Source organism: Ambystoma mexicanum, chromosome 11 (assembly GCF_040938575.1).
Source record: "Ambystoma mexicanum isolate Mex_15411 chromosome 11, UKY_AmexF1_1, whole genome shotgun sequence".
Taxonomy (NCBI): Eukaryota; Metazoa; Chordata; class Amphibia; order Caudata; family Ambystomatidae; genus Ambystoma; species Ambystoma mexicanum.
In genome coordinates, this window is record NC_090934.1 from 85,411,917 (window position 1) to 85,434,745 (window position 22,829).

At 46.8% G+C, this 22,829-nt stretch overlaps 1 protein-coding gene across 1 annotated transcript; it reads left to right on the forward strand.

Moving 5' to 3' along the window:
- The first annotated feature begins 3,693 nt into the window (after positions 1–3,693).
- LOC138503089 (zinc finger protein 706-like) lies at positions 3,694–9,896 on the forward strand. The gene is made up of 4 exons (XM_069622594.1): positions 3,694–3,833; positions 5,050–5,191; positions 6,773–6,882; positions 8,234–9,896. Exons 2-3 carry the CDS (start codon positions 5,060–5,062, stop codon positions 6,866–6,868), a joined length of 228 nt encoding a protein of 75 aa, XP_069478695.1. The 5' UTR covers positions 3,694–3,833; positions 5,050–5,059; the 3' UTR covers positions 6,869–6,882; positions 8,234–9,896.
- The last annotated feature ends 12,933 nt before the right edge of the window (positions 9,897–22,829 follow it).

Sequence of the window (22,829 nt, forward strand, 5' to 3'; positions counted from 1 at the left end):
TGTCACCCCTGTAGGCTGTAGTTTGTGGTAGCCCGCCTTCTGGTAGGCCGAGGCGATATCTACTGCCTCAGTTAAGGTGGGTCGATGGTGCTGTCTGACCCACCTCTGCATTTGTCCTGGCAGCGCTTCGATAAACTGTTCTAGGATTATTTTGTCGAGTAGGGGCTGGTTCGCCGGTGTTGGAGTCAGTAGCCATTTCTCGACCAAGTCCTTTATCCGATAGTACAGCTGGCGTGGGCTTTCCCCAGCCCTAAGCTTGGTCTCTCTCAACTGGATCCTATAGGCCTCTTCATCCAGGCTTAGGCGACCTAGAACTGCAGCCTTAATTTCCCCATATGGAGTGCTGCCGTTGGGGTTTACTGCCTGGTAGGCTCCCTGCATTACCCCAGATAGAAGAGGGGCAACATATTGCCTCCACCGTTCTGGAGGCCATTGCGCATTCCTAGCGATCCTTTCGAAACTGGTGGAAAAGAAAGCAGGATCCTCTCCATCCTTATATTTTTGGAGCAGAGCTGATGGTACCAATGGTTGGTTTCTTGCTTTGGCCATCACATCCATAAGTCAGGAGATGATCTCATACTGTTTGTCCTGGGCCGTGGTTTGTATGGTGCTCTGTAATTGGATAGGCTGTTGGAAGGCTTGTCGATCCGCAGCTGCTTGTTGGGTTTGCAGCTGTATTAATTGCTGCAACTGTTGCTGGCCCTCTGATAGCGTCTTGATCAATGCCTCCAGAACGCTGTCTTAATCCCACCTTCATCGCCAGTTGTGGAATTATAACTCAGGAGACAGGTGGATGCTGAAACAATATATATTTAATTCCAATAGGGAAGGGTCCTTAGGGTAAATAACAAATAAAGTTCACCCGGTTTACTTCACTGGTGCCTTGTCCTTCCGAAATACACAGGCGAAATTCCCAGTTTGGTCCTATCTCGTGGTGTCCGGATAGGCCCACCACTCCGGTCTTTCTTCTCCTCCCTCTTCTCTGTCCTGTGAAAAGAGTTGAACACATCAGCTTCTTTTGGCGGGCTTCTGTTTTCTCTCCTGGTTTCAAGCCCCCACCAATCATCCTGGGTCCAGCCTAGTCCTCTACCCATTGGTCCCTGAGGCTTCGTCCTGCCTCCCTCAAAGGCCGCCGTCCCGGCATGCTGCTGTTCCTGCCTCCAGAGTCTTGGGGAACCTACGAGTCGGTCACGTGATGGTGTCCATGCTGTGTATGGGCGGACCCTGACGCTGGACAACTTTCTCCAGCTGCGACCCGCTCCGGGGCCGCCGCGAGGTACAGTGCGGCGATGGGCTGACCGCCTCCCCATCCCGTCTCGGAGCGTCTGACAGCTTTCCCTGACAGGTGAGTGAGGCGTTGCTTCTTTGTGAGGCGCTGATTTGCCGCGGCCGTAGGCAGCGGTTCTCGTCCTTGCTCTCGCAGCTGTAATAACAACCGCGCTCAGCCGGGCTGAACCGCAGCTTCGGCCCCCAGTGCCTTCAGCTACAGGTGTGCCCGTATCCCCCTTTGACTCCCGCCAATGTACACTCTTACACCCTGATAGCTGGCCCTCAGGGCCAATGGGATGCACAGGAATGCAGCATAGGCAGTGCTGAGGCACTGTCCACGCTGGGGCAACACAATTGGTGCAGGCTTCTCCTCTGTCCTTCACTTTCCTATGGCCACTAGAGTGGTCTGTCTGCTCCCCCCTTACTGCAGTGACGACTGCAGAACTTTCTAGCTTCCCCCAGCGCTCTGCACCGCTTCATTGTCTTGGGGGTGGGCACGCCTCCACAGCTTCACCTGATGTACAACCGAGGCCTGGTGCTGCTCCTCTCTATCCTTTGACCTACGGGGATCGCTGCCCACAGCTGGCTAGGCCGCGCACCCACACGGCCACACTCGCTGTTTTTTTTTTCCTTTTATCCGCTCCAGCCCCAAGATGATCTGCAGCCCATTTCCTTCTGGGCTGCAGCACTCGCGCGAAAACTCCAGTGTCGTGCGTGCACTCCAATCCAATCGGAAACACCTCCTCAGTCGTCGTTTCCTACAGCAAAAAGACAACATTTTAGGGTGAGGACAAAGGACAGGAAAAATCTATGCCTCTGTTGTCTTTAATAAAATCACGATTTTTGTACACATTTAGCTAAGAATATCAACACTTTACAGCAAGACACAGAGGCTGCGATTTTGCATGTTCAAAGCGCATTTACCACCGATTGTGAAGCATGCACAACAGCTTAAAATATAACACCTTGAAAGTGGAATTGCCAGAACAATCAGCCACTTTTAAAATCTCCTGCAAGGAGCTTTGATGAATCAGTGATGATTCCATCCAGAAACCTGGTCTGGGACCCTTCTCATGTGGCATGGGAAAGGCAGATGCTTCCTGATCCTGGGGGTGGTGTACTGTGGGAGGATCACATGGAGGGGTGGGGGCAGGGACAGACCAGGAAGGCTGGGATCCCCCCTGTTTAACTTTCCCCAGAGAGAGAGAGAGTGGGGGTAGGGTGGATGGGGTAGAGAGAGAGTGCGGGTAGGGTGAGTGGGTGGGGGCGGAGAGAGTAGGGGCGATAGAGAGAGGGGGTGGGTGTTAGCGAGAGTGGGTGTAGAGGGAGTGGGGGTCGGTGGGTTTGGGTACTTGTGAGCCTCATTTTTTTCTTTCTTGAAGTATCTGTGTGTGTAGTCCGACACTTTGAAAGGGAAAAGCAAAACAACATTTTCTACAATGTAAAACGCATAACAAGGTGGGTTGTGGAAAGCCTGCATGAATATAGAAGGTTGAGGATGTGCGCTGGGGCAATTTAATTTTAAGTGATGATCACTACGGCGTGTGGACACTGATAGCCTTCCGTCTTACCCTCATTTACTTCAGTGGACTCTCATCCGAGACGATCAGAACATGTCTCAGTGTCTTTCTTAGGGCTACTGTGTACCATCTGTGCACATATTGCCATTACACAAGGGATCCTCCAGGTTTGGTGACCTGGAAGCTGCTGCTTGGGGTGGGGGTGGGATGGACGTGCTCACCACTGGTTATCAGCACTGGGTGTGAGGCCAACTGCTCCCCCTGCGGACTGGATCTGCACTATAGGGCAGAGTTTGAGTGATAAAAAGTATTGCTGCATACAAATGAAGAGTAACAGCCATTAAGTGTAGTCCTTTTGTTCCTACTTCGGAGCTTGCACAGCTTCCACAATAACAGCAGCAGGCCTGCAGATGTGAGCGAGAGGGTTTCCATCGCCGAAGCACTGCAAGTTGCCATTCCAACACCATACACTGCCCCATTTCTTCTTTTTTTCTATTATCAATATGTTTTAGCGATTAAAGCGCCAACAGCAAACAAAAAAAAATGGCTGTGCATCCTTCAGAAGACAATCGGCCGTGGAGGCGACATTTCTTCTTTTTGTTTAATAATTTGTATTCATTTTGGAGGCGACAATTCTACACAGACACCAGGAGGCCCCCAACACACAGCCCAACACTCAATAAAGTCGAGAACAATGTCAACAATGGCCCACTAGAGGGCCCTCCAAAACACCGCGGCCCACCTCACCAAACCCCGAAGCATGCTGGCGTCCTCTATGGCTGTCGGCGGCGCCCGTCCTGTGTCGTCACATCCGGGTGCCCTCTAGCCCCAGGACGGTCTCTCTGATCAGGCGGCGCTGCGGTTGCCAGGGGCAGCAGCCTTTTGTTCCGCCTCCTCCTCCGCGCGGCGCCTGACAGTGGAGGTGACGTCACCGCTGAACCGGCAGCAGCTGGAACTTCCCGGATAAGAGGTCGCCGAGCGAGGCGCGGACGAGCGGAGTTTGTGTACACGGGGGTGCGCGCTACTAACGTTTGCAGGCCACCGGTAGGGTATTCATAGCTCGTGTGGGGCGCGCTGCTTCAGGGCTTAGGCTGGGATTATTTGTCTTTTTTAAACAGGGTGGCCGCCTATGGCTTCGCAGTGTGAGTCACTCGCAGGCCGTTTTATTGGGGGGTGGGGGGATGCCGCCTGATTTTCGGGGGGGCGGGAACCGTGTTATTGTGCGCCCTGAACGTGCCGGCCCCTACCCCACAGTCTACTCCCTGGCTCGTAGACCGTGTTACCGTATGGCCGCAGAAACCTTTGGCTCCATTGAACTTCAACTCCCATCAGGCCTCGCTAGCTTGACTCCATGGAGAGGGATCATGGGGGCGGTAGTTCTACCGCAGAAACCTTTGGCTCCATTGAACTTCAACTCCCATCAGGCCTAGATAGCTTGACTCCACGGTGAGGGATCATGGGGGCTGTAGTTCTGCACATGGCGAGCCAGTGGTTTCTGGCTCCTGCCGTCCAGAATGGCAATGGGGTGAAGGCTGGCTGGGCGCTCTTGTTTTACTGCGAGTGTCAGTCAGTGGGCAATTACGGTTGGGTGGTATTGTATGTAAAGATGTGCTCTGTAAAGCGCTTTGGATTAAGGCGCTATATAGTTAACTTTTATTTTTACACTTGTAAAGAGCACGTCATGAAGGCGCTGTTGCACACATGTTACTCGAAAAATACTTAAAAGATTATTGGTATTAGTGAAGCGTGACAATACTTTATGGGTAGGTCTACCCCTGGGTAAGTCATTTCCAGCAGTACATTGGAGGGGGCGGGGGTCTGCTATGTGGCGTTATTCCCGACTGACACCACACTCTGTGCATGCGCTGACCTGCCGTACACTCTTCCTGCTAAATCGGTATATGAGGTTAGTAAGAGTTTTCCTCATGACCACCTGTTTTGGTGATGTGTACAACGCCTAATTCGGACAAGCAGCTTCAGGGAGTACATGTAAGGTATGCGGCCCTGGGAAAATGGAAGCGTTAATCACCATTCTTGATAACAATTGCCCCTCTCCAGTGCTTTCAAAAGTATTTTGGTTGGTGTAGTCTATTTTCCGCCCCTCCCACCCTCACTTTCGGGCGTGGGTCTCTAGGGTGTTCAGTTACTCACGCCCAGCAACCTTCCGTCTATATTTAGCTTGATGGTCTTATCTCTTTAGTAGTTATGAGGAGGTCGGCGTCCTGATGTGCACATTAAATGTATAGTGCTGTCTTTCCAGGATTTTTGCAATGGCTCGTGGGCAACAGAAGATTCAATCCCAGCAGAAGAATGCCAAGAAGGCAGCAGACAAGAAGAAAGGCAGCGCCGACCAGAAAGCGGCAGCAATGGCAGCCCTTGTCTTCACTTGTCCTGTGTGCAGGGTATGGATCAGTGTTGGGTTTATTCCCACTCCCCCCTTCTCTACAGAATACTACCTGTTGTAATTCCATTTGTCTGGTCGTGTTATCTTTAGATCCCTGTACCCAGATGTCTATCTGGGAGCTGCATCTATAACCCATGCAAGAACTGGTCCCTATTCCAGAAAGCCTGGGATTCTCTGAGTTACATTTTCAGTTGTTTGAAATCCCTTTGTTATACTTTGGCGCTGGCTGAGTGATATCTAATATACAGTTTTGAGATTCCACGCTTTGATTGTGTTTTAAAGTAGTTGGTGATTTTATTCTTGTTACCTGCTCTCTTGCTGGCATAGTTTGTCACTCATGTGACGTACATCTTTGTCGTCAGGTTTGTGAAAAAGCAGAGTGCTTAGTGTTTTCAAGTGCCGGAACATGTTTCAACCTCTAGCTTTTTCTCAAGGCTGTACGTTGGTGTGATAAGTGACATTTGTGCATGGTGATTCATGACATGTGGTGACATTAAAATACCCATGTTTAACATACATTTTAGTTTTAGCATTGGTGCATCATGCAGATTGTTGGTGGTGGACAAGATGTTACATCTTGTCCACCACCAACCCATTTTATGACTAATTACAGTTTATCGCAGTTGTTAAATCTATGTATACAGTAATGGTGCAAAGATCATTGTTGTGGGAAGGAAAGGGCGAAAAGAAAGAGTTCCTATGTTGACAAGTGCGTGTAGTGTAGATCACCTCTCCCCCTTTTTAAACTTACAGGTGACCTGGCCTGTCAGCACCACTAGACCAGGTAGATGTAGCGGCCCTTGTCACCATTATGACTAGCACTTAACAGGGGACCTCGGACTATGAGCCACGTGGCCACACCCCATGTCCTCTACATTCAATACTCTCCCCACATGACCCTCCTGCCCAACCGCCAGGACTACCATGTCCCACCACATAGTGGCCACTGAATTGAGACAAAAGGTGGGTACCTGCTCATGACTAGCACAAAGACGTTCCCATGCTCTATGGTGTGTGCTCCTTAAACTAGGGAGTTTGAGGGCAATGGTGTTCTGAGGTGTAGGACGTTGCAGAACATTAGGAGGGTGGTGATGGGTGACTACCATTGAGGTAGAAAGAAGAGGTGGGCTTAACCAATACTGTGCCGACAGATGCTCACATGTGCTGTTTGATGGCTGGCAAGATGGTGGAAGATGAGGGGTTGAAGTGAGCAGCAAGGTACTGGTGCTCAAAAGGGTGATTCTAATACCCCATTAAGATGGCTTGTTCAATGCAGATGGGGGGGGGGGGGTGGAAATCGGTTGTGGCCTTTTGTGGTTTTGATGGGTGGTGTGGTTTGAGTGGGGCACGAATGGATGTGGGTCAGTGATGTGGTGGGGCGATAGTTTGGTTTTCCTATACTCTAATTTCCTCAGCCAATGCATCCAAATGACCAACATTGAATGGGTTTGTTATGAACCATGACCTCTGTGGCTCAAGTTAAGGTTTGTCTCCTGAAAGTGTGGCTTATGGGGAGGACCACATTTATGCAGGGCGTAGCTCTTGTGCATTTAAGTTCTGCTCGCTCATTCCTTTTCAGACACAAATGCCAGACCCGAAGACCTTCAAACAGCATTTTGAGAGCAAACATCCGAAGTCGCCGATGCCTGCTGAGTTGGTGGATGTACAGGCATGAAGCGATGTTGGATGGCAAGTATTCTGTTGCGGGTTGTCCAGAGAGGGCGCTCGTATCTCATTCTGTAATTGGTTACCAAGCTGCTGATTTATGAATACTTGTTGACAAACCTTCCAGTTGAATTTGTCACTGTACTAAACATCAATTTGCAAAATGGTATTGCAGTGAATTCTTGATCAGTGTTCAAAGACACAATCTGATTGGAAAAACATGTGAAAATAGTTTTCGCAATTGTATTCGGTTTGTAAGTTGATTGCTGTTTTATACTGGTTCACATAGTGATGGTACACTGTTCTTGCGTTTTGTAATTCATGGTGGTCACTTAGGCCACTTGGGTGGGACTAAGATGTCTAGAAAATCGATCCAAAATGCTATTCTACCACCTCAGTTGCGTTTGGCCACTTTTTCTAAGATGCAAACTTGCATTTGAGACTTTGATTGTTTAACGCCATTGCGCGCACGCATTTTCACCCGTGGGAACCATAACCTTGGTCCTTGTGTGACATGGTTGCGCTGTTTGTATGTATTTTTGCCTGGCGCCATGTACACACAATCCATGAATATAATGCTGAGCAACTTTTTGTGAAGCATGGAAACTGCTATACACGTTTATTTGCTAGATTTACTTTTTGGGAATTTTTGTTGTGCTTTTTTAATTCTGTCTGAACAATAGACTAAATCCGTTCTGCTGATTCTTTTAATTACAGGGTCTTCTTTACCTTTTACTGATTGAGAGATCGAATTATTTACTCATTAGATGCTATACTATACACAATGCCCATTAACCTCTTTTCAGGTAGTGCGAAAATGTTGAACAATATTGTCTGAGTTGATTTAATTAAAACAGTTTTTATACATTCACTGAAATTGTGAGTATGGGTGTGCTTTGAAATTTTGTATAGTCTGTTATACTTTAGTGCTGATTCTGAAACGGTACAGACACCATACGGACAAGTACACTCATGGCCTAGTGAAATGTCATGTGAATTACATTTTGAACATATATCAAACTGTAACCATGATCTATCACAAATCTCGAATGACTTTGTATTACTATTTCAAAGTAGTTGTGTCGTTATTGAGTTGAGCATTGGAGGCTTCACCTTGGAGATCCCTGTTCTGATAACTGTTCCATGCACACAATTTGACAATATTGATTTGATCTACTTGATGTGCTTTACACACAACCGTGTTATTGGGAGTGATTCCCCCCCCCCCCCCCCCCCCCCCCCCCCCAACTAAAACCAGATAGCTAGAAAGCTGTAACCCATGAGCACTCATATTTTTGCCAGGTTCCAGTTTGTGCTAAACTCTGTGCTGCCCTGCCGTTGCTCTTGACATATGCACTTCCTATCTCTCTTGCAGATGTGGACAGTCTGAAGCAAACATCACTGAAAGAAAGTGCTCCAGCGGAGATGTGTGAAGCATGAACATTCAACCATCCTTTCATTAAGACTGCACACCTCTAGCTCTGTTTTCAGATGTGATGGAGGTGTGGGTGAATTAACTGCAAAATGTTTCGCTTCTCAAACTTAAAATCCATTGTAACTTCAGTAACTTTATTCAAATGTATTTTTTTAAAGTTTACTTTTGTCTTTAAAAATCTATATCTGAATACGTTTTAAATTGTTTTGTTTGGTGTAATGGGTACCCGTTGCTTTATCTGATCAATTTAGTGTTTCGAGATGTCAAACATCCCCCCCCCCACCCAATACACTTAATTGAATGAAAATATTTTTTGCGTTAACATGAGGACATAAAAAAAAGCATCCTGTCATCCATTTTTTTTTCTTTTTTTTTTTTTTTAGTATAGAGGGGCCATGCTTGATGGCGTTGACCATAATTTGCCACTTCATAAATGTTTTTATTAGGTTTGTTGTAAAAACCTTGTTTAGTTGGTGTGGTTAGTGGATCCTTTGTGAATATTTCTTCCTCCCTCACATATCCGCATTTGACCTGCTCTTTAATCGGCCAATTGTGCCCGTCCTAAAACTATTGGCAAGTTTAACTTGTGGCAATAATTCTGCAGAAACTTTCCTAAATGCATTCTTTTTTTAAACTGCTAAGGGGCAATGCCCTATTCCTGTGTTCAAATTCTGCTCCACTGGTAATTCCAATATTCAACCCACTCTTTTGCCAAATCCATATGGTGTCTTGCTTTATGGGCACATACCTTTTTGTTCTATTTTTGGTGTCCAGTTTTTCTGCAGCAGTCCTTTAACCTAACCCCTGCAATTAAAACTTCACCTCAGCTACTTTACATTTTAAGCATGGCCTGGTTATGGCTGCATGTAAGCTTCTAACACCTTGGTTGGATTGCCTGGAGTGTTCTCCTTGGAATAATGTCTGTAAATAAGCCGGGGGCGCAGGGGGGTTCATTAAACCCCCTTTGTCCTCGTCTTTGCAAGACAAAGGCATCTAAGATTGACAGATGTGCTTTAGTCTTGCCCAAACTGTTTCTCGAACCACATAAGATCTCTTAAGTGTTAATTTATATGCAGTACATTCTAAACACTGCCACAGTGGTACAGTGCACTATAGAACTATATTTGTGGTCCCCAAATGGGTGTTTCTATGAACTTGCAGGTTTTGCTCTTATTTTTTTGTGTGACAGCCAAGAACCAAATGATATGCAGAAAGGCAAGGCGTGATTAGTTACTGTTCCACCCCACCAAGGGCCTATACACAAGGATGCCTCCTGTGCCCAATGCCTTGATGGTCTTGTGCGTACCTGTAAACGGAAATGAGGTGTTTTTTCTAACTTGTTCATAATGAATATTGGCTTTTGGCATGCTTTTGGCATTTTTTAAAGCTGATCCGAGAGGTTTTCTGCTGCTTCCTCTTGGGTCCCTGTGTCGCCTTTGGACTGTAACAGTCAAATGCACCTCACACAAACCAGCGATCACCCTTTATGTTCTAATTCTCGTATGTCCAACTCCTCTCAATTTATCTGTTCAGATTGACAGTTTTGTAAGGGGAAATGTTTCTTGCTTTACTTTTAATAAAAGGTTCTTTTCCAAATGTACAATTTCTTTTATTAAGCTGTCTTTATGCTATTGGGTACATTTTTACTTTGTCCATGACTTGTGTGTGTGTGTGTGTGTGTGTGTTAGGTCAAGCGTTAAACATTGCTAGATATAGTAATCGCATTCTTTAGGTGATTATTAAACAAGGATTTTTTTTTATCCTCCAACATGTTAGCTGCAATATAAACCAGCTCCTGTGAAGGGCCTGATGTGGGTGCTGTTCGTCACTTAACGAGTCATCGGTTCTTGTGGTGCAGTGTTGGAGTGTGCAGAACTTGTCCCCCGCCCATGATAAATTGCTCTTTCACTTCTTGGATTACAAAAAAAAACTCTAGCCAATTGGCACTTGGAAAGGCAGGGCAGGTTTGTGGATCTTGGTCCCTACACGTTAATCTATTACTTTCTTCCTGAATGTGGATGGATCCTTCGTGGGCGTTCTTGGAGTCAGGGCTGCTGCAGGTCACTTTTGATTTAGTTTAATGTATACCGCGCACGGCTGGCTTTTTCATGGTCTCTAATGTTAATGTGGCGTGTAGGACCTGGCAGAAATGGCATATTCATGAGGATTCTGGGCTTTTGTGCACTGGGCTTGTGCCTGGAAGGGCTGTGTCCAGTTGAGTTGTCTGAGGTTATTTGGTTTGTACGTGGTTTGTGTGTGTTTTGGTTATCAGTCCACTGGGTATTTGTAGCTATGCGTTTTTCATCCCCCCCCCCCCCCCCCTCTTCAGGCTTATGGTTTGTAGCAGTCCTAGTGTGGTTTGGGCTGGGCCCCCTTGTGGGGGTGGTTGTCTCGGATTTGAAATGTCAGGTTTTTGGTGGTTACCTGAACTTTGGGTGGTCTCAGTCATCCCCGTTTCCTTTGGGATCTAGTTCCCTAGTCGGGACCAGGTGGTTCCTCTGGACTTCTCGGTGTTTTGCTCATATTTTTGCTTAAGTCTCTGCTTGGTCGTTTTTTTTTTTTGTTTTTTTTTTTTATTTTTTTATTTCTGGAGGTATTTGGTGTAGTGTCTTTTTAATGTGCCTTTCCCCATTTGGCATGCTTGAACGTACTTGTAGGACGGAAGTCCAGGTATTGGGAAATTCATCAGAGGTATAGAATATGTGCATTTCAGCCAAAACTAAGGTACGGGTGGCCAAGTTCCTGCTTGCCAGCCATATCGTGCTGGCGTGTGGATGGGTGGGGAGGTAGTCTGCAGTGTAATAGCACCAGGGTCATTGTGTACAGCCAGACTGAATTTGATCGTATTTGACCTGCTTCATTCTTGTGGCAGGTGTTGTGCAGGTAGCGGAAGGGTGCTGAAAGGTGGTCTGGAGTGGGAGTAGTGCAGCTAGAGAATTTTATCATGGGAGATCACTCCGCTCTTATGGCAGTGTTGCGCATGGTGGTAGATGCGTGCACTATACTGTGCTTTCGACGAGTTTCCATAAGCATGGGATGATGCATACCTGTCTTCTGGCAGGTCTTTGGTGCGTAGGTGCAGTTGATCAGTATATTGGCTATGCTCTAAAATGCACCTAAATTAAAAAAAAAAAAAATATATATATCCTGAAAGAGGAAATGTAATGCATTGGTTACCAAGTGCAATACATTGCGCCTCCTCATTCATCTAAAAGCAACCGGTTGGCTGCTCCAAGCTTTGGCGTGAAAGTACAGTAGCTATGCAGTAAAATATGCACTCATTGGCCATGGATTAGATGTGTGCCTAAATTCACAACAGAGGCTATCCTCTATTTTTTTTAACTTTACAGTGTGTACGTTATGCACGGAATCTAGTTATAACATTAAAGAAATGTTGTTGCTTCAGACAGTTTAGGGCTTGGATGGTGTGCCCTGGTCATGTAATGAGGGACAATGCCAGACTTTGGAGGGGGAAGAGGTGGGTTAAGTTAAAAGGCAGTGAGTAAGCCAAGATGTCCCCAAGGGACAGGCACAAAGTTGGTGTTTCTTTACTGGTAGGCAGTGTAGACTTATTGTGGCCTGTGGGATGTGTCGACTTTGATTTTAGTCTCTGGAGTAGTCTTGCTGCAGTTTTGGTGGGTGCATTGTAGTTTTTTGCTAAGGCGTTGATGCATTCTTAGTAGATTGTCATTAAGACCAAGGAGATGATTGTGGTGTTTCTGTGTGCAAAATTTAGATATGGAGGGGATTTCCTCTTATTAATCGGAGGTAAAAACATTGCTTGCTATTGTGTTTACTTGTGGTTCCACAGTAATTTATATAGAACAGCTCTTTTTAAAAAAATAAAAAAATAAATTCTTTGTTGGTTCCTATGCGCTGGTTAGGTGAGGGGTGTCTGTGTTGGACTGTCCTTGTTTGGGGAGGGCGATCATTATTTCTGGTTTTAGTTGGCAGTTGTTTGCCGCCCATGTGTTTGTTTGAGTGAGCTTCAAGGGTGGGTCAAATATGTGAAGAGCAGTTTGGGAGGCGGCTTGATCCTTCAGTGGTGGAATGTGGGCTCATCAGTGGGGGAAGATTTCAGCCATAGTGTAGAGCTTTGAATACCTCCAGTTTCTTGATTAGAAATTGTTTGTACTCAAGGCATCTGATATTTTGAGGGTGGTTTGCGAGTTGCCTGTGCTTGTTTAAGTCATCCCATATGGAGGGGAGTGATGTTTCCGCTAATGGGTATGAAGGTCTGAAAACCAACCTAGGGGTTCCTTTTTTGTCCTTTATTTCCACAACGGTCCAGCCCTAGGGGTATGGTTCCTTTCCCCTGGGGTTCACTCTAGGCTTTCCTGAATCTGCAGAGCTCAGTCTTGCTGGATTGCCTGGTATACTCGACTGCCGAGGCTTTCTCCGCATGCATCGCTTCACTTCATTCGGGTACTGGGTCTTGAACCCAATTTCATTTATTGCATTCTCAAATGCACTCGGTGTCCCAGGTACACCATATGTCACTGCCTTTGCTTGGTGTACCAGGTGTGATGCAGGCGCCCCAGTGTCCTGACCTTTTCTGGGCCCACTGGTCATGTAGCTGCTTGTGTTGGTCTTTTGGTTAATTGGATGTTCAGTGCTAATTCCTAGGAGAGAACTACCCCCTAAACCAACTTGGCATGTGTCTGTTTGCGATAAGAACTACTTGGGGAGGATGGCTACCTGGACCCCTACAGCCAATCTGCTTTGGGGGTTGTCTTCGTGAGTTCACATACATTTAGCCATTACCACAGACGAGGATCCTACTGGGTCACCCCTCCATTCTTTAAACTGATTAATGTCGTGTCCTTTTATCCCTCGCCTCTGGTTGCAAGACCCAGTAGTTGGAAGGACCTTTTTGTTCTAGTACCTCTCTGAGCAAAGTTGGTAACAAGAACCTTCTGTCCCACATCTTTGGAGAGGGGCATGCTTTGATACGAACAACATTTTTTAATGTTGATGTAAAGGCTGGGCCAATCGTTTATTACCTGCCCCTCAGTTTTTAAATGCCCTTCTGTGAGTTTTGGGAATCCACAATCTGGGACCTAGGCTTGCTCTCTGAACTGGCATCTTGTTTGTAAAACAATACTTGCTTTATAAAGAAGAAAGGACCTTCCTTCTGGCTCCCCTCTTCTAAGGTGGTGTGTAGGAAGGCTTTGGCTAACATGAAACACTCCTTGTGACAGTCTGGGATGACTTGCCGGTGGCTGCCGTGGAAGGGGATGCCAGCATGCTGGACCTGTTGGTGGCCTTGACACAGTTGACTTGCAAGGCTGTTCTCGGTGGCACAGGTTTCTGACGAAGCTCTAAAGTGTCATTTTTTTGACGTGCTCGCAGTCCCAGACCGGATAACCAGGCTATTCGGAGAGGTTGTGCTACATTATTCACAGCCTTGGCCTCAAGCCCAGGGATCGTATCTCACCAGGACGAAAATCTCTGCACTGGCTCCCTGTGGCAGCGAGAATTAAGTTCTAAACCCTCTGCATTGTCCACAAAGCCTTCCAGGGGCCTCAATCCCTTCCAACGCTCTTCCTTCAAGCTCTTTGCTCATCCGCCTCCAACTTCCTCAGGGTCAGTCACTTCTCCAAGCAACAAGTTGGTGGTAGATCTTTTTTCAGCTGGGGCATCCCACTCTAACAGCCTCTCGGACACTTGAGAACCATATCCAGAAGCACCTCAAGACCCTACTCTTTGTTACTGCCTTCTCTCTCCTGCTGATCTCCGGGCTGAAACTGCACTCGTTACCCGCCTACCCTCTGTCCTCAGGACCTGTTGCCCTCCCCACCAGTTGTACACCTGCACTGTCCCCTGGCAACCCTTGCACTCAGGGACTGTTTCTGTATTCCTATAGCCCCCTTCAAGCAGTTGACACCTGCTGTCGGCACTTGTTTTATCTATTTACTGCCCCCCTCCACAATCGTTAAACAGGTGAGCATCTAAAACATATCTCGGCAGATCTCCAACACCAGATTTCTTGCAAATCTTATTGACTGGACTGCATACACTCAACTCTTTGTAGACACCAAAAAACTCCTTGACCCTTCACAATCGAACCATGACATGGGACAGAAACCACTCTGATCTCGATCTGGGATGATCTCGAGGTCACAGCAGACATACAGCTGTCCAGCACTGATTCTCTGATTTCTCTTCAGCCTTTGACACGGTTAACCCTTCAAACCTCCTTGACAGCCTCCACTCCCTAGGAATCTGTGACTCTGTACTCAAATGGATTGCCACTTTCCTTTCCTCAGCAACAGGAAACAAATCACCTTCCTTTTTTCTTTTGCTTGCCCAGTGAACACTGGAGTACCCCATGGTGCATGCCTCTCTGCTCTCCTTTTCAGCCTCTATCTGACCACTCTACCAGGAATCAACCACGTGTGCAACCTCGCCTGTTAAAACTATGCAGACTATACCCAAATTATCCCAAGAATCCCCATGACAAATGCCAACCAGCGTCTGCTCCCATTGCCCACCTCCCTTGGATATCCTCAAAAACCTAGGCTGCACGATGGACTCTGGCCTAACCCTCTCCCGCCAAATCAATAATATTTCAAAATGCTGTCCCTACCACCTCAAACTTCTTACACTCATTTTCCCATAGGATGTCAACACTGGACTATGGCAACTCCCTATACCTGGGAGCACCGGCATACCAACTCAAACTCCGAACCCAAAATGCTGCCACTCCCCCCAGCCCCCCACTTCTCTCCCTGGGGGGACACAGAGACCACGTCTCATCTGCTCTCCGAACCCTGCACCTTCAAGTCCCTATGCATTACCCACTGAGCAGTGTACAAAACTGACCCAACATGCATTCCAGAGAAACTAAAACCCTAATTTCCATCTCTCAACTGAAGAGCAAGCACTGCCCTCTTTCTAGTGATTCCAACCTCTAACTCTGTATGGATCAGAGGATCTTCCGTATCAACCTTGGCCCCAATTCTGTGAAACTCTCTCCCCCCATCATATTTGACACGCCCAAGACTCTATGACCTTCTGCGAAGCTCTAAAAACCTGTCTCTTTCCATAAAACCTACTACGACCATCTATGGTGACCAAGACCTGCAACTTGATAATGCTCAATGAGACCCCGAGCAATGACTCCTCTGAATGTGCACATTAGGTCACAAACCAGTTCACACAGCAATCGCAACCGCACAGTTGAGATCTGGAATACCAATGCCTTTAGATCTAAACTCCACCTGGCACTCTCCTCTCATCATTATTATGCTTACTTTCTACACCAACACACAATTGGAGCGCAGCTACACCCCTTGATGAATTCAGCCTAGCTGCTCACATATAAACAACACTCTGATAAAATGCAGCTACACCCATGAAAGTTGGCCTAGCTCCACACATACGCGTTCTAGAACAGCTATTTCTCAATATTGGAGGGATCTCCACTGGCTCCCAGGTCAGAGTTTTGTTCAAGGTCCTTTGGCTGGCACCTGCCTAATTGAATACACAAATTCAGCTGTATTGTCCACAATGTTATCTGCGCTCAAAGAAACCAGCACTTTTTGCAGGTCTCATCAGTGAGAACAGCTACTTGAGGCCATATGCGGCTTTCTTCTTTTGGCCCTCGAGTCTGGAATTCTCTTCCATTAGACCTACGAAGTATTAAGTCCCTGACTGTAAGACCTCAGGTGCAGTGTGAGGGTCTTTATCTGCCTCAAAGCCTTTCTCTCACCTTCTGTCTTGGTGATGTCTACCAGTCTGTGTAATGGGGCCTTCTCTTATTCTGTATTTTTGCATTGCACAACCCCCTACCCCACACCACCCCCGGATATCAAGGCCGAACCGCCCGGCCAATTCAGATTTATTGCCCCCCCTCCAGGAACCCATGTAAGATTGGCTTCTAACAACCAGTCTGCGGGTTGCAACTCCTCTTCCTGGCTGCTGGATACATCAAGGCCAATGGATTCTTAAGTGGCTACAGATGGGCTGGTTGCTTGCGCACTACGTTTCTCAATTTTTAGGGTTCCCCAGTTTGTATCAACTGAGCCGGATCCCACAACTGACACCATGTGTACTGATATAAATCGGGTGTAAGACTTGGGCACAGGGGCACTATGAGGGAATCTCCTGCCTCGATGGAACTAATGGCTGTCCATGTCGGAATGTCCAAAAAGGAGTTCCCATTCCTGCGTCCAAAATGCTAATCTCAAAATAATGTGCAAAGGGGTATAGTCTTTCAACTGGCCATCTGTAGCCTTTTCTAACGTTCTTACACAAGCGGCGTGCAAATATCCTCAGGAGGTGGCGGGAGATATGGAATTATCCAATCCTAGGGGTATGGCTCCCTTCCCCTGCATTTCACACTCGCATAGTCTCTCCCCTATTATGTCTATCTTTATTTGGGTGTGGGTCCCAGATTTGCAACCGGTTGCCTGGTATAATTTCCTGCCAATGTTTTATTCCACACGCAACAATTTACTTCATTCGGGTAGTGAGTCTTGGACCCTTTTTCATTCATCTTATTCTCAAATGCTCTTGGTATCCCATCTCCCTTGCCCAGGTATGCCCTGTGAATGCCACTGCCTTTGCTTGGTGAGTGGTATATGCGGTGTAGCACCCCAGTGTTGTGCTTTTCCTTTTCTGTGGTCTTTGTTCTCTCTTGTGGGGCTCCTCCTCCTCCTCCTTCTGCTGGTGTCCCGTCTGCTCTCTGGTACTTGCTATGCCTGGGTCTTTTTCTCTGCAGCGTCTCTTGCTGCAGACCTCAGTATGGTCTCCCTCTGTGCTTCTTGTGCCTGTAGGGGCGACTATGCTTCCTGCTGAAGCTGGCTTTCTTCTCGCTTCCTGGTGTGCCTTGAGGGAGAGTACTGTCAGCTGCAACAGACACTGTTGACTATTTGCCTCGTCCAAGGCATTTGCAGATTCCCCACGCCCCCAGGTGGCGCGAACCTCCTTCACTTGATTGGCTATTGGCATCAAGACCTGCCTCCAGACCGGAAATCCTTTAAAAACGGCCCCTGGGCACATCGCAGTGCTGAGGGAGCGTGTTTTCCTGCTGACAGCAGAGGCGCCACCATCAAGTCGTTGAATGTTAAACATAGTGTTAACGGCACTGTGAACATTATATAGTGTATGATTTGACTCCTGTGCCTCTGCTCTGTAATAAAAATAAGCCAGAATAATAGATGAAATTTGTGTAGGGGGAAAGCTTGCTCCATAGCCAGCATTCACAAATGTCCCTAGGGAAAATCCTAGGGGGAGGGGCGGCTAATACGAGTGCTGCTACAGTGAATGCGACTTCAAAGGCAGAGATTGCACCACTATCCAGTTGAGCCAGTGATCGTTGTACACAATGATAGTCAGGCTGTTGACCTTCTAACAGCTTCTAAAGATTTAGTAAATAATGAATTGCCATGGAAGTGGAGAAGGCTCTAGTTTGGTCGCCGTAGACGATAATTCCTTGCTATATATGTTATACGCTGGAGAAAAATATAACAGCAGCAACTGTTAACCTGGATCAAATGCAGAGCAGGTGGCAGAAACAGCTAGGAGGGAAGACTCGACTATTGCTCCAGTAAAGTATCCGAACAGATTGTCGGCCCCGCTAAACGTGTTTGTTCACTCTGTTTCAACGGACTTGGTAAATTAAATATAGTGCAGTATCATGTTGCACTGTGTGTAAAATGCATGGAAACATTTTCTTTGAGGCTATAACCAGTGCCGTTCTCTGACTGAAAGGTTAGTTACTTCGGTCTGAACTCGCTGATCTAAAAATAAAACTTTCTTTCTAATTTGTGGTCATTGGTTATCACAAAAACATTAATTTCTGTAAGTCTTTAAGTGTGGCTTGCCACTATCTCAGCCCATTCGTGCAGAATGGGCCTGTACAGGAATGCAGCTCTGTGCCAGTGAGATGAATAAGCAGGCATGGGGACGGGAAAAGGTGAGGCTCCTGAGACCCTCAATGCAAGGTATGGGGGCTATGAGGGGCTACCATGGCAGAGGAGAGCAGACTCGGTCATGCCCGACTCCGCTGGGGGATATGGGCATTCAGCATGAGGCAGTTGCCAAACAGGGTCAGGCAGGAAAACTGGAGGATACAGAACCATTGACCAAGGTAAATCCAGGAAAGTGACGGGGTAACAAGAATTAAAGAAATGGGTAGAAGAATGCCAGGGATCTAAGGGAAAAAAGCTCGCTAGAGGGCTGGGAATGGAACATTTTAAAAAACCAGTTTAAGGCCAGTGCAGCCATAGTTGCATCCTTTGGCCTCTGGATCTGCTACCCTCCAGACTGAACTCTGACCAGATGTGCCTGGGAAGAGAAGAAAGGGCGAGTGAGCCATAATAAAGTGTCGCTGCTTCCCACCATACTGTAATCCATCCTGTACATGTCCAGTCTGCGCCGCAGCCACCACCTACCTTCTGTCACCACACTGCTTTCTGGAAGGGGTCTAATAGTGCTCTCCTCAGTAACTGGCTCTTGTATCCCTCTTCTGTGACTGTGGTACCACAGCAGTTTCTCTGCTTTCCCGGGTCTGGATCCTCTCCTGCTTAGTGTTGCATGTTCCTTCCAGGCCAAGATGTGCCACCCACCGGCAGCAACTCCACCCCTGCACAGCACACCTTCGATTTTCATCGGCTCAATAAACGGCCAATAGGTATTGAATGTGTGTATGACTTATGGTTTCTTTGTATTTTTTTTTTTAACCGTTTTTATTGTATTTAACTTGCAACAAACCAACACAGACAGGTTTCACCGTTGCCGTACAATCCAGTAGACATATATATATATATATATATATATATATATATATATTTTTTTTGTAAAGCGCACTACAGCCCAAAGGCATTGAGGTGCTGTTTACATGAAAGTGTACGTAGGCATGAGTACATATAGGACATGCGGTTACATATAGCAGTGCAATTGCATATAAACTGTCCCTGTTTCCACTGCCCCTTTAAGCCCAACTATAACCTATATTCTTGTCAATCTCCGTTGTTTCGTTCATGTGCTCTGTGTCTACTCCCTTGAGTGTATGCCCGCCTCTCCGAACCTCATCCTGTCTCCTCTGTCATTAGAGAACATTGACTGTGTCGGTGTGTTTCAAGCTTTGACTCCCTCGCTCCTTTCATGCATCCCTTTCCTCAATGCTCTATACCATACTGTGGTCTCTGCTAGTGACCACCTTTTCAAGTCCTCCCACCAAGCCTCAAGTTTGGGACCCTGCGCCCTTTTCCATGCCATTGCTATTCTGCATGTTGCCTTTATACAGATCAAGTCCTTCATTTTGTGTGCTTCGTGTCTTCCACCTCGCAGGAACAGACGCAGCAAGCAAGACTATGCTGACCATGCCTGCATCTGAATACCTCCTCTTTTCACCCTCAATGTTATGATCACGGGCATGCCCAAAACATGTGCATCATGTCCTCACCCCCCCCCCCTGCACGCCTCTCGGGCAGGCATGATTGTCCACCCCTGCCACACGATAGTATGCCCTGTGTGTGACGTACAGTTGGGTTAGCTTGAATCTGGCGTTTCTCAAGATTTGTTTGGTATACTGCAGCCCCCTCCTTAATTCATAGTCTGTGACGGTTCTCTCCATTGCTGCCTCCCAGTTCCCACGCACCTTCAACTTTGGTGTGGCGATGTTACCCAAGAACAACTCGTACAATCCGGAGACCGTATGTCCCCCTTCTGACGCATCATATATGGTGTCTAGTGTTGCATATGTCTACACTGCCTCTTGTGAACCTAACCATCTTTGCCCAATTCTTCTGCCCATACCTAGGTAGAATAAGAACTGGCCCTCGTGTATGCCATGTTAGTATAAGAAGGCAAAATATTGGACTTACGGAACTTGAATAACTAAGTCCCCCACTGTAGCTACCCCTTTCCCATTGCCTCCTGTACTGTCGCACTGCTCCCCGCTGTTCTCCAATAATCCCCACCAGGGGAACATGCAAAGAACCGGGATCAGGCACTCTTGGTTGCTTCCATGCCCACTTGCTCCTCCTCCTCGATCTCTATCAGCTGCTTTTGACCTGGTAGATCACCAACACTCATCACCCATGCAGCCCATTTCTCTAATCAAGCAGCATCCTGGATCACTTCCTTCCTTGAAGGAAGAGCCATGAAGGTCTACTCCGACACAGCTAACGCAGATCCTACCACTATAAACTGCGGTGTCCCCCAAGGATCTTGTACAGCCCCCACCCTCTATAACCTCTTCACAAAACCCCTCTTCGACCTACTTGACTCCATGGGTGTTGCATATACAAACTATGCAGACGACACTCAAGTACTTTTACCCCTATCTGGACTCTCACCAAGACACCACAGCCCTTCACAACATCTATGCCCCAATCCAAGCTTGGATGGCAATCAATGGCCTCTGTCTTAACGGGGAGAAGACTGACATTCTCGTCCTGGGCCAGTCAAACACATTATCGAAACTAAGCCCCCAATACAACAACTTCAACATGGACAACCATCTCCGTATCATCCTCTGTCAAGACTCTAGGTGTTCACATTGATGCAAATCTATCGATGACCAAACAAGTCAGCGCCATAGCCTCTGCATCAGCGTTCAGCACCAAACTCATCAATGCCATTAAACCCTATTTATTCACCCCCAACTGCTTGGCCATAGCTAGAGCAACTATAGGAGCCAAACTCGATTATTGCAATGCCCTTCTAGCTGGCACCTCCGCCAAAAACATTCACAGGCTGCAAACCACAGAATGCCCTCAGAGCCGCCATGAGCATCCCTAGAAGAGACCATATATCCCACGCCAGACGTGAAGCCCGGTGGCTCCAGGTCAAAGACCGTATTACTTTGAAAATCCTCACCATCACTCACAGGTGCATACCCAAAACCACTCCAGCATACCTATCTGAAGCAATATCAAGGACCACATCCACTCACCCCACCAGAGCTCAGTACACCAACCAGCTACATACCACGCATAAAGAGAGCCTCAGCGGGAGGTCTAGGCTTCTCCTATATTGCACCGAAACTCTGGAACTCACTCCCAGCCACCCTTAGAGCTGAAACTTCCATCTCTGACTTCTGCAACAACCTCAAGGCCACTCTCCTCAACTAGCAAGTGGAGGACTGCCTCCTCCACTTCTGCCATGTATATTGTAATATAACTATATTTAACCTGTGTATATACTGCTAATGACTATGTAACTATATTGCAACCTGTGTGTGTGTGTGTATGTGTGTATATATATATATATATATATAGCTAATGACCATGTAACTAAGCTTTGTACTGTAACAAGTGCCACAGTGTCCTCGGGCTGTTGTGCGCTATATAAATACGAATAAAAACAAAACAACAAAATGTCCTTTCCAAGTTTCAACAGCACGGAGAGTCTTACTCCAAAGTTCTGTCACCCACAATATTTCCTTCTGGTGGTAACCCCCCAGCATCGGTTGCAGCAACAAGGTGTCCTGCGAGGGCTCAACTCGCAGCGAGTTCGCAACAAATTGCTGCGGTCCTGCCAGGCAATAGCACTCAAACTGGGTTACCTTCATCCCACCCTGTGTATAGTCCCTCTGCAGTGTGCACAAAGAACTCTATTCCTCCCTCTTGCATGAATTCCCTGACCGTAGTATCAAGTTTGCAGGAGAAAGCGCCCTGTATATTTTAGGGAATGTGTATATATATTTTTTAAACTTTATTTAACAAGTTAGCAATTGCATACAATAGGTTCATCCAATCTTATTATACATATGTAATATATTTCCGTTACATATGTTACGATCATCTTCTGTGTTTTTACAATTGTTCTTATTTTCATAATCCCATCTGCATATTCATTACATTGTTTTTTTGTATAACATTAGTTTCCAGTTACATTTTCCATATAAATTTGGTATGGGGCCCATAAGTCTTTAGGCCGCAATGTTGTCACTACCGTCTGTACATAGCCCTCTTCTTTCTCATATGGCATTTCAGTAAACCATTGTTTTAATGACGGGGCCTCTTTCGCCTTCCATCTCAGTAGTATCCATTTTTTGGCAATGACCCAGCCTATATTTAAAAATCTGCGGGTGCTAATTTCTGCCTTGTGAACGTCTCCCAGGAGGGGTGTATATCTACCATTTCATATAGCGTTTGTGCAGTTTGTTGCCAATACTCTGCAACCGGTGGGCAATTCCAGAACATTTGTATAGTGTCCGCATCTTCGGGGTGACATTTCGGGCAAAGCTGTGCCTTTTGTGGATTCAATCTGGTGATGTGTTTGGGGGTATAATGGAGCCTGTTCGGTGCCTTGTATCGATCGCAATCGAGCGATACCACCCTGGTTAAATTGCATTTTCTGACACTTATGTTCATCAATTCTGAGTCACCCTCCCACTTTTCCGTGTGTGTGTGTTTTTAGGCAAGCATCGTCCTGTATTTTTGCTTACAGTCTTGCCACTAGTTTTTTTCTTTCTTGTTGTCGCCTTGTATCATTTCCATATATTCATTCTGGTTCAGCGGGGTATGATGGCCATTTCTGTTTTACAGCCGCTCTCATGCAGTAATATTGCAGTATTTTC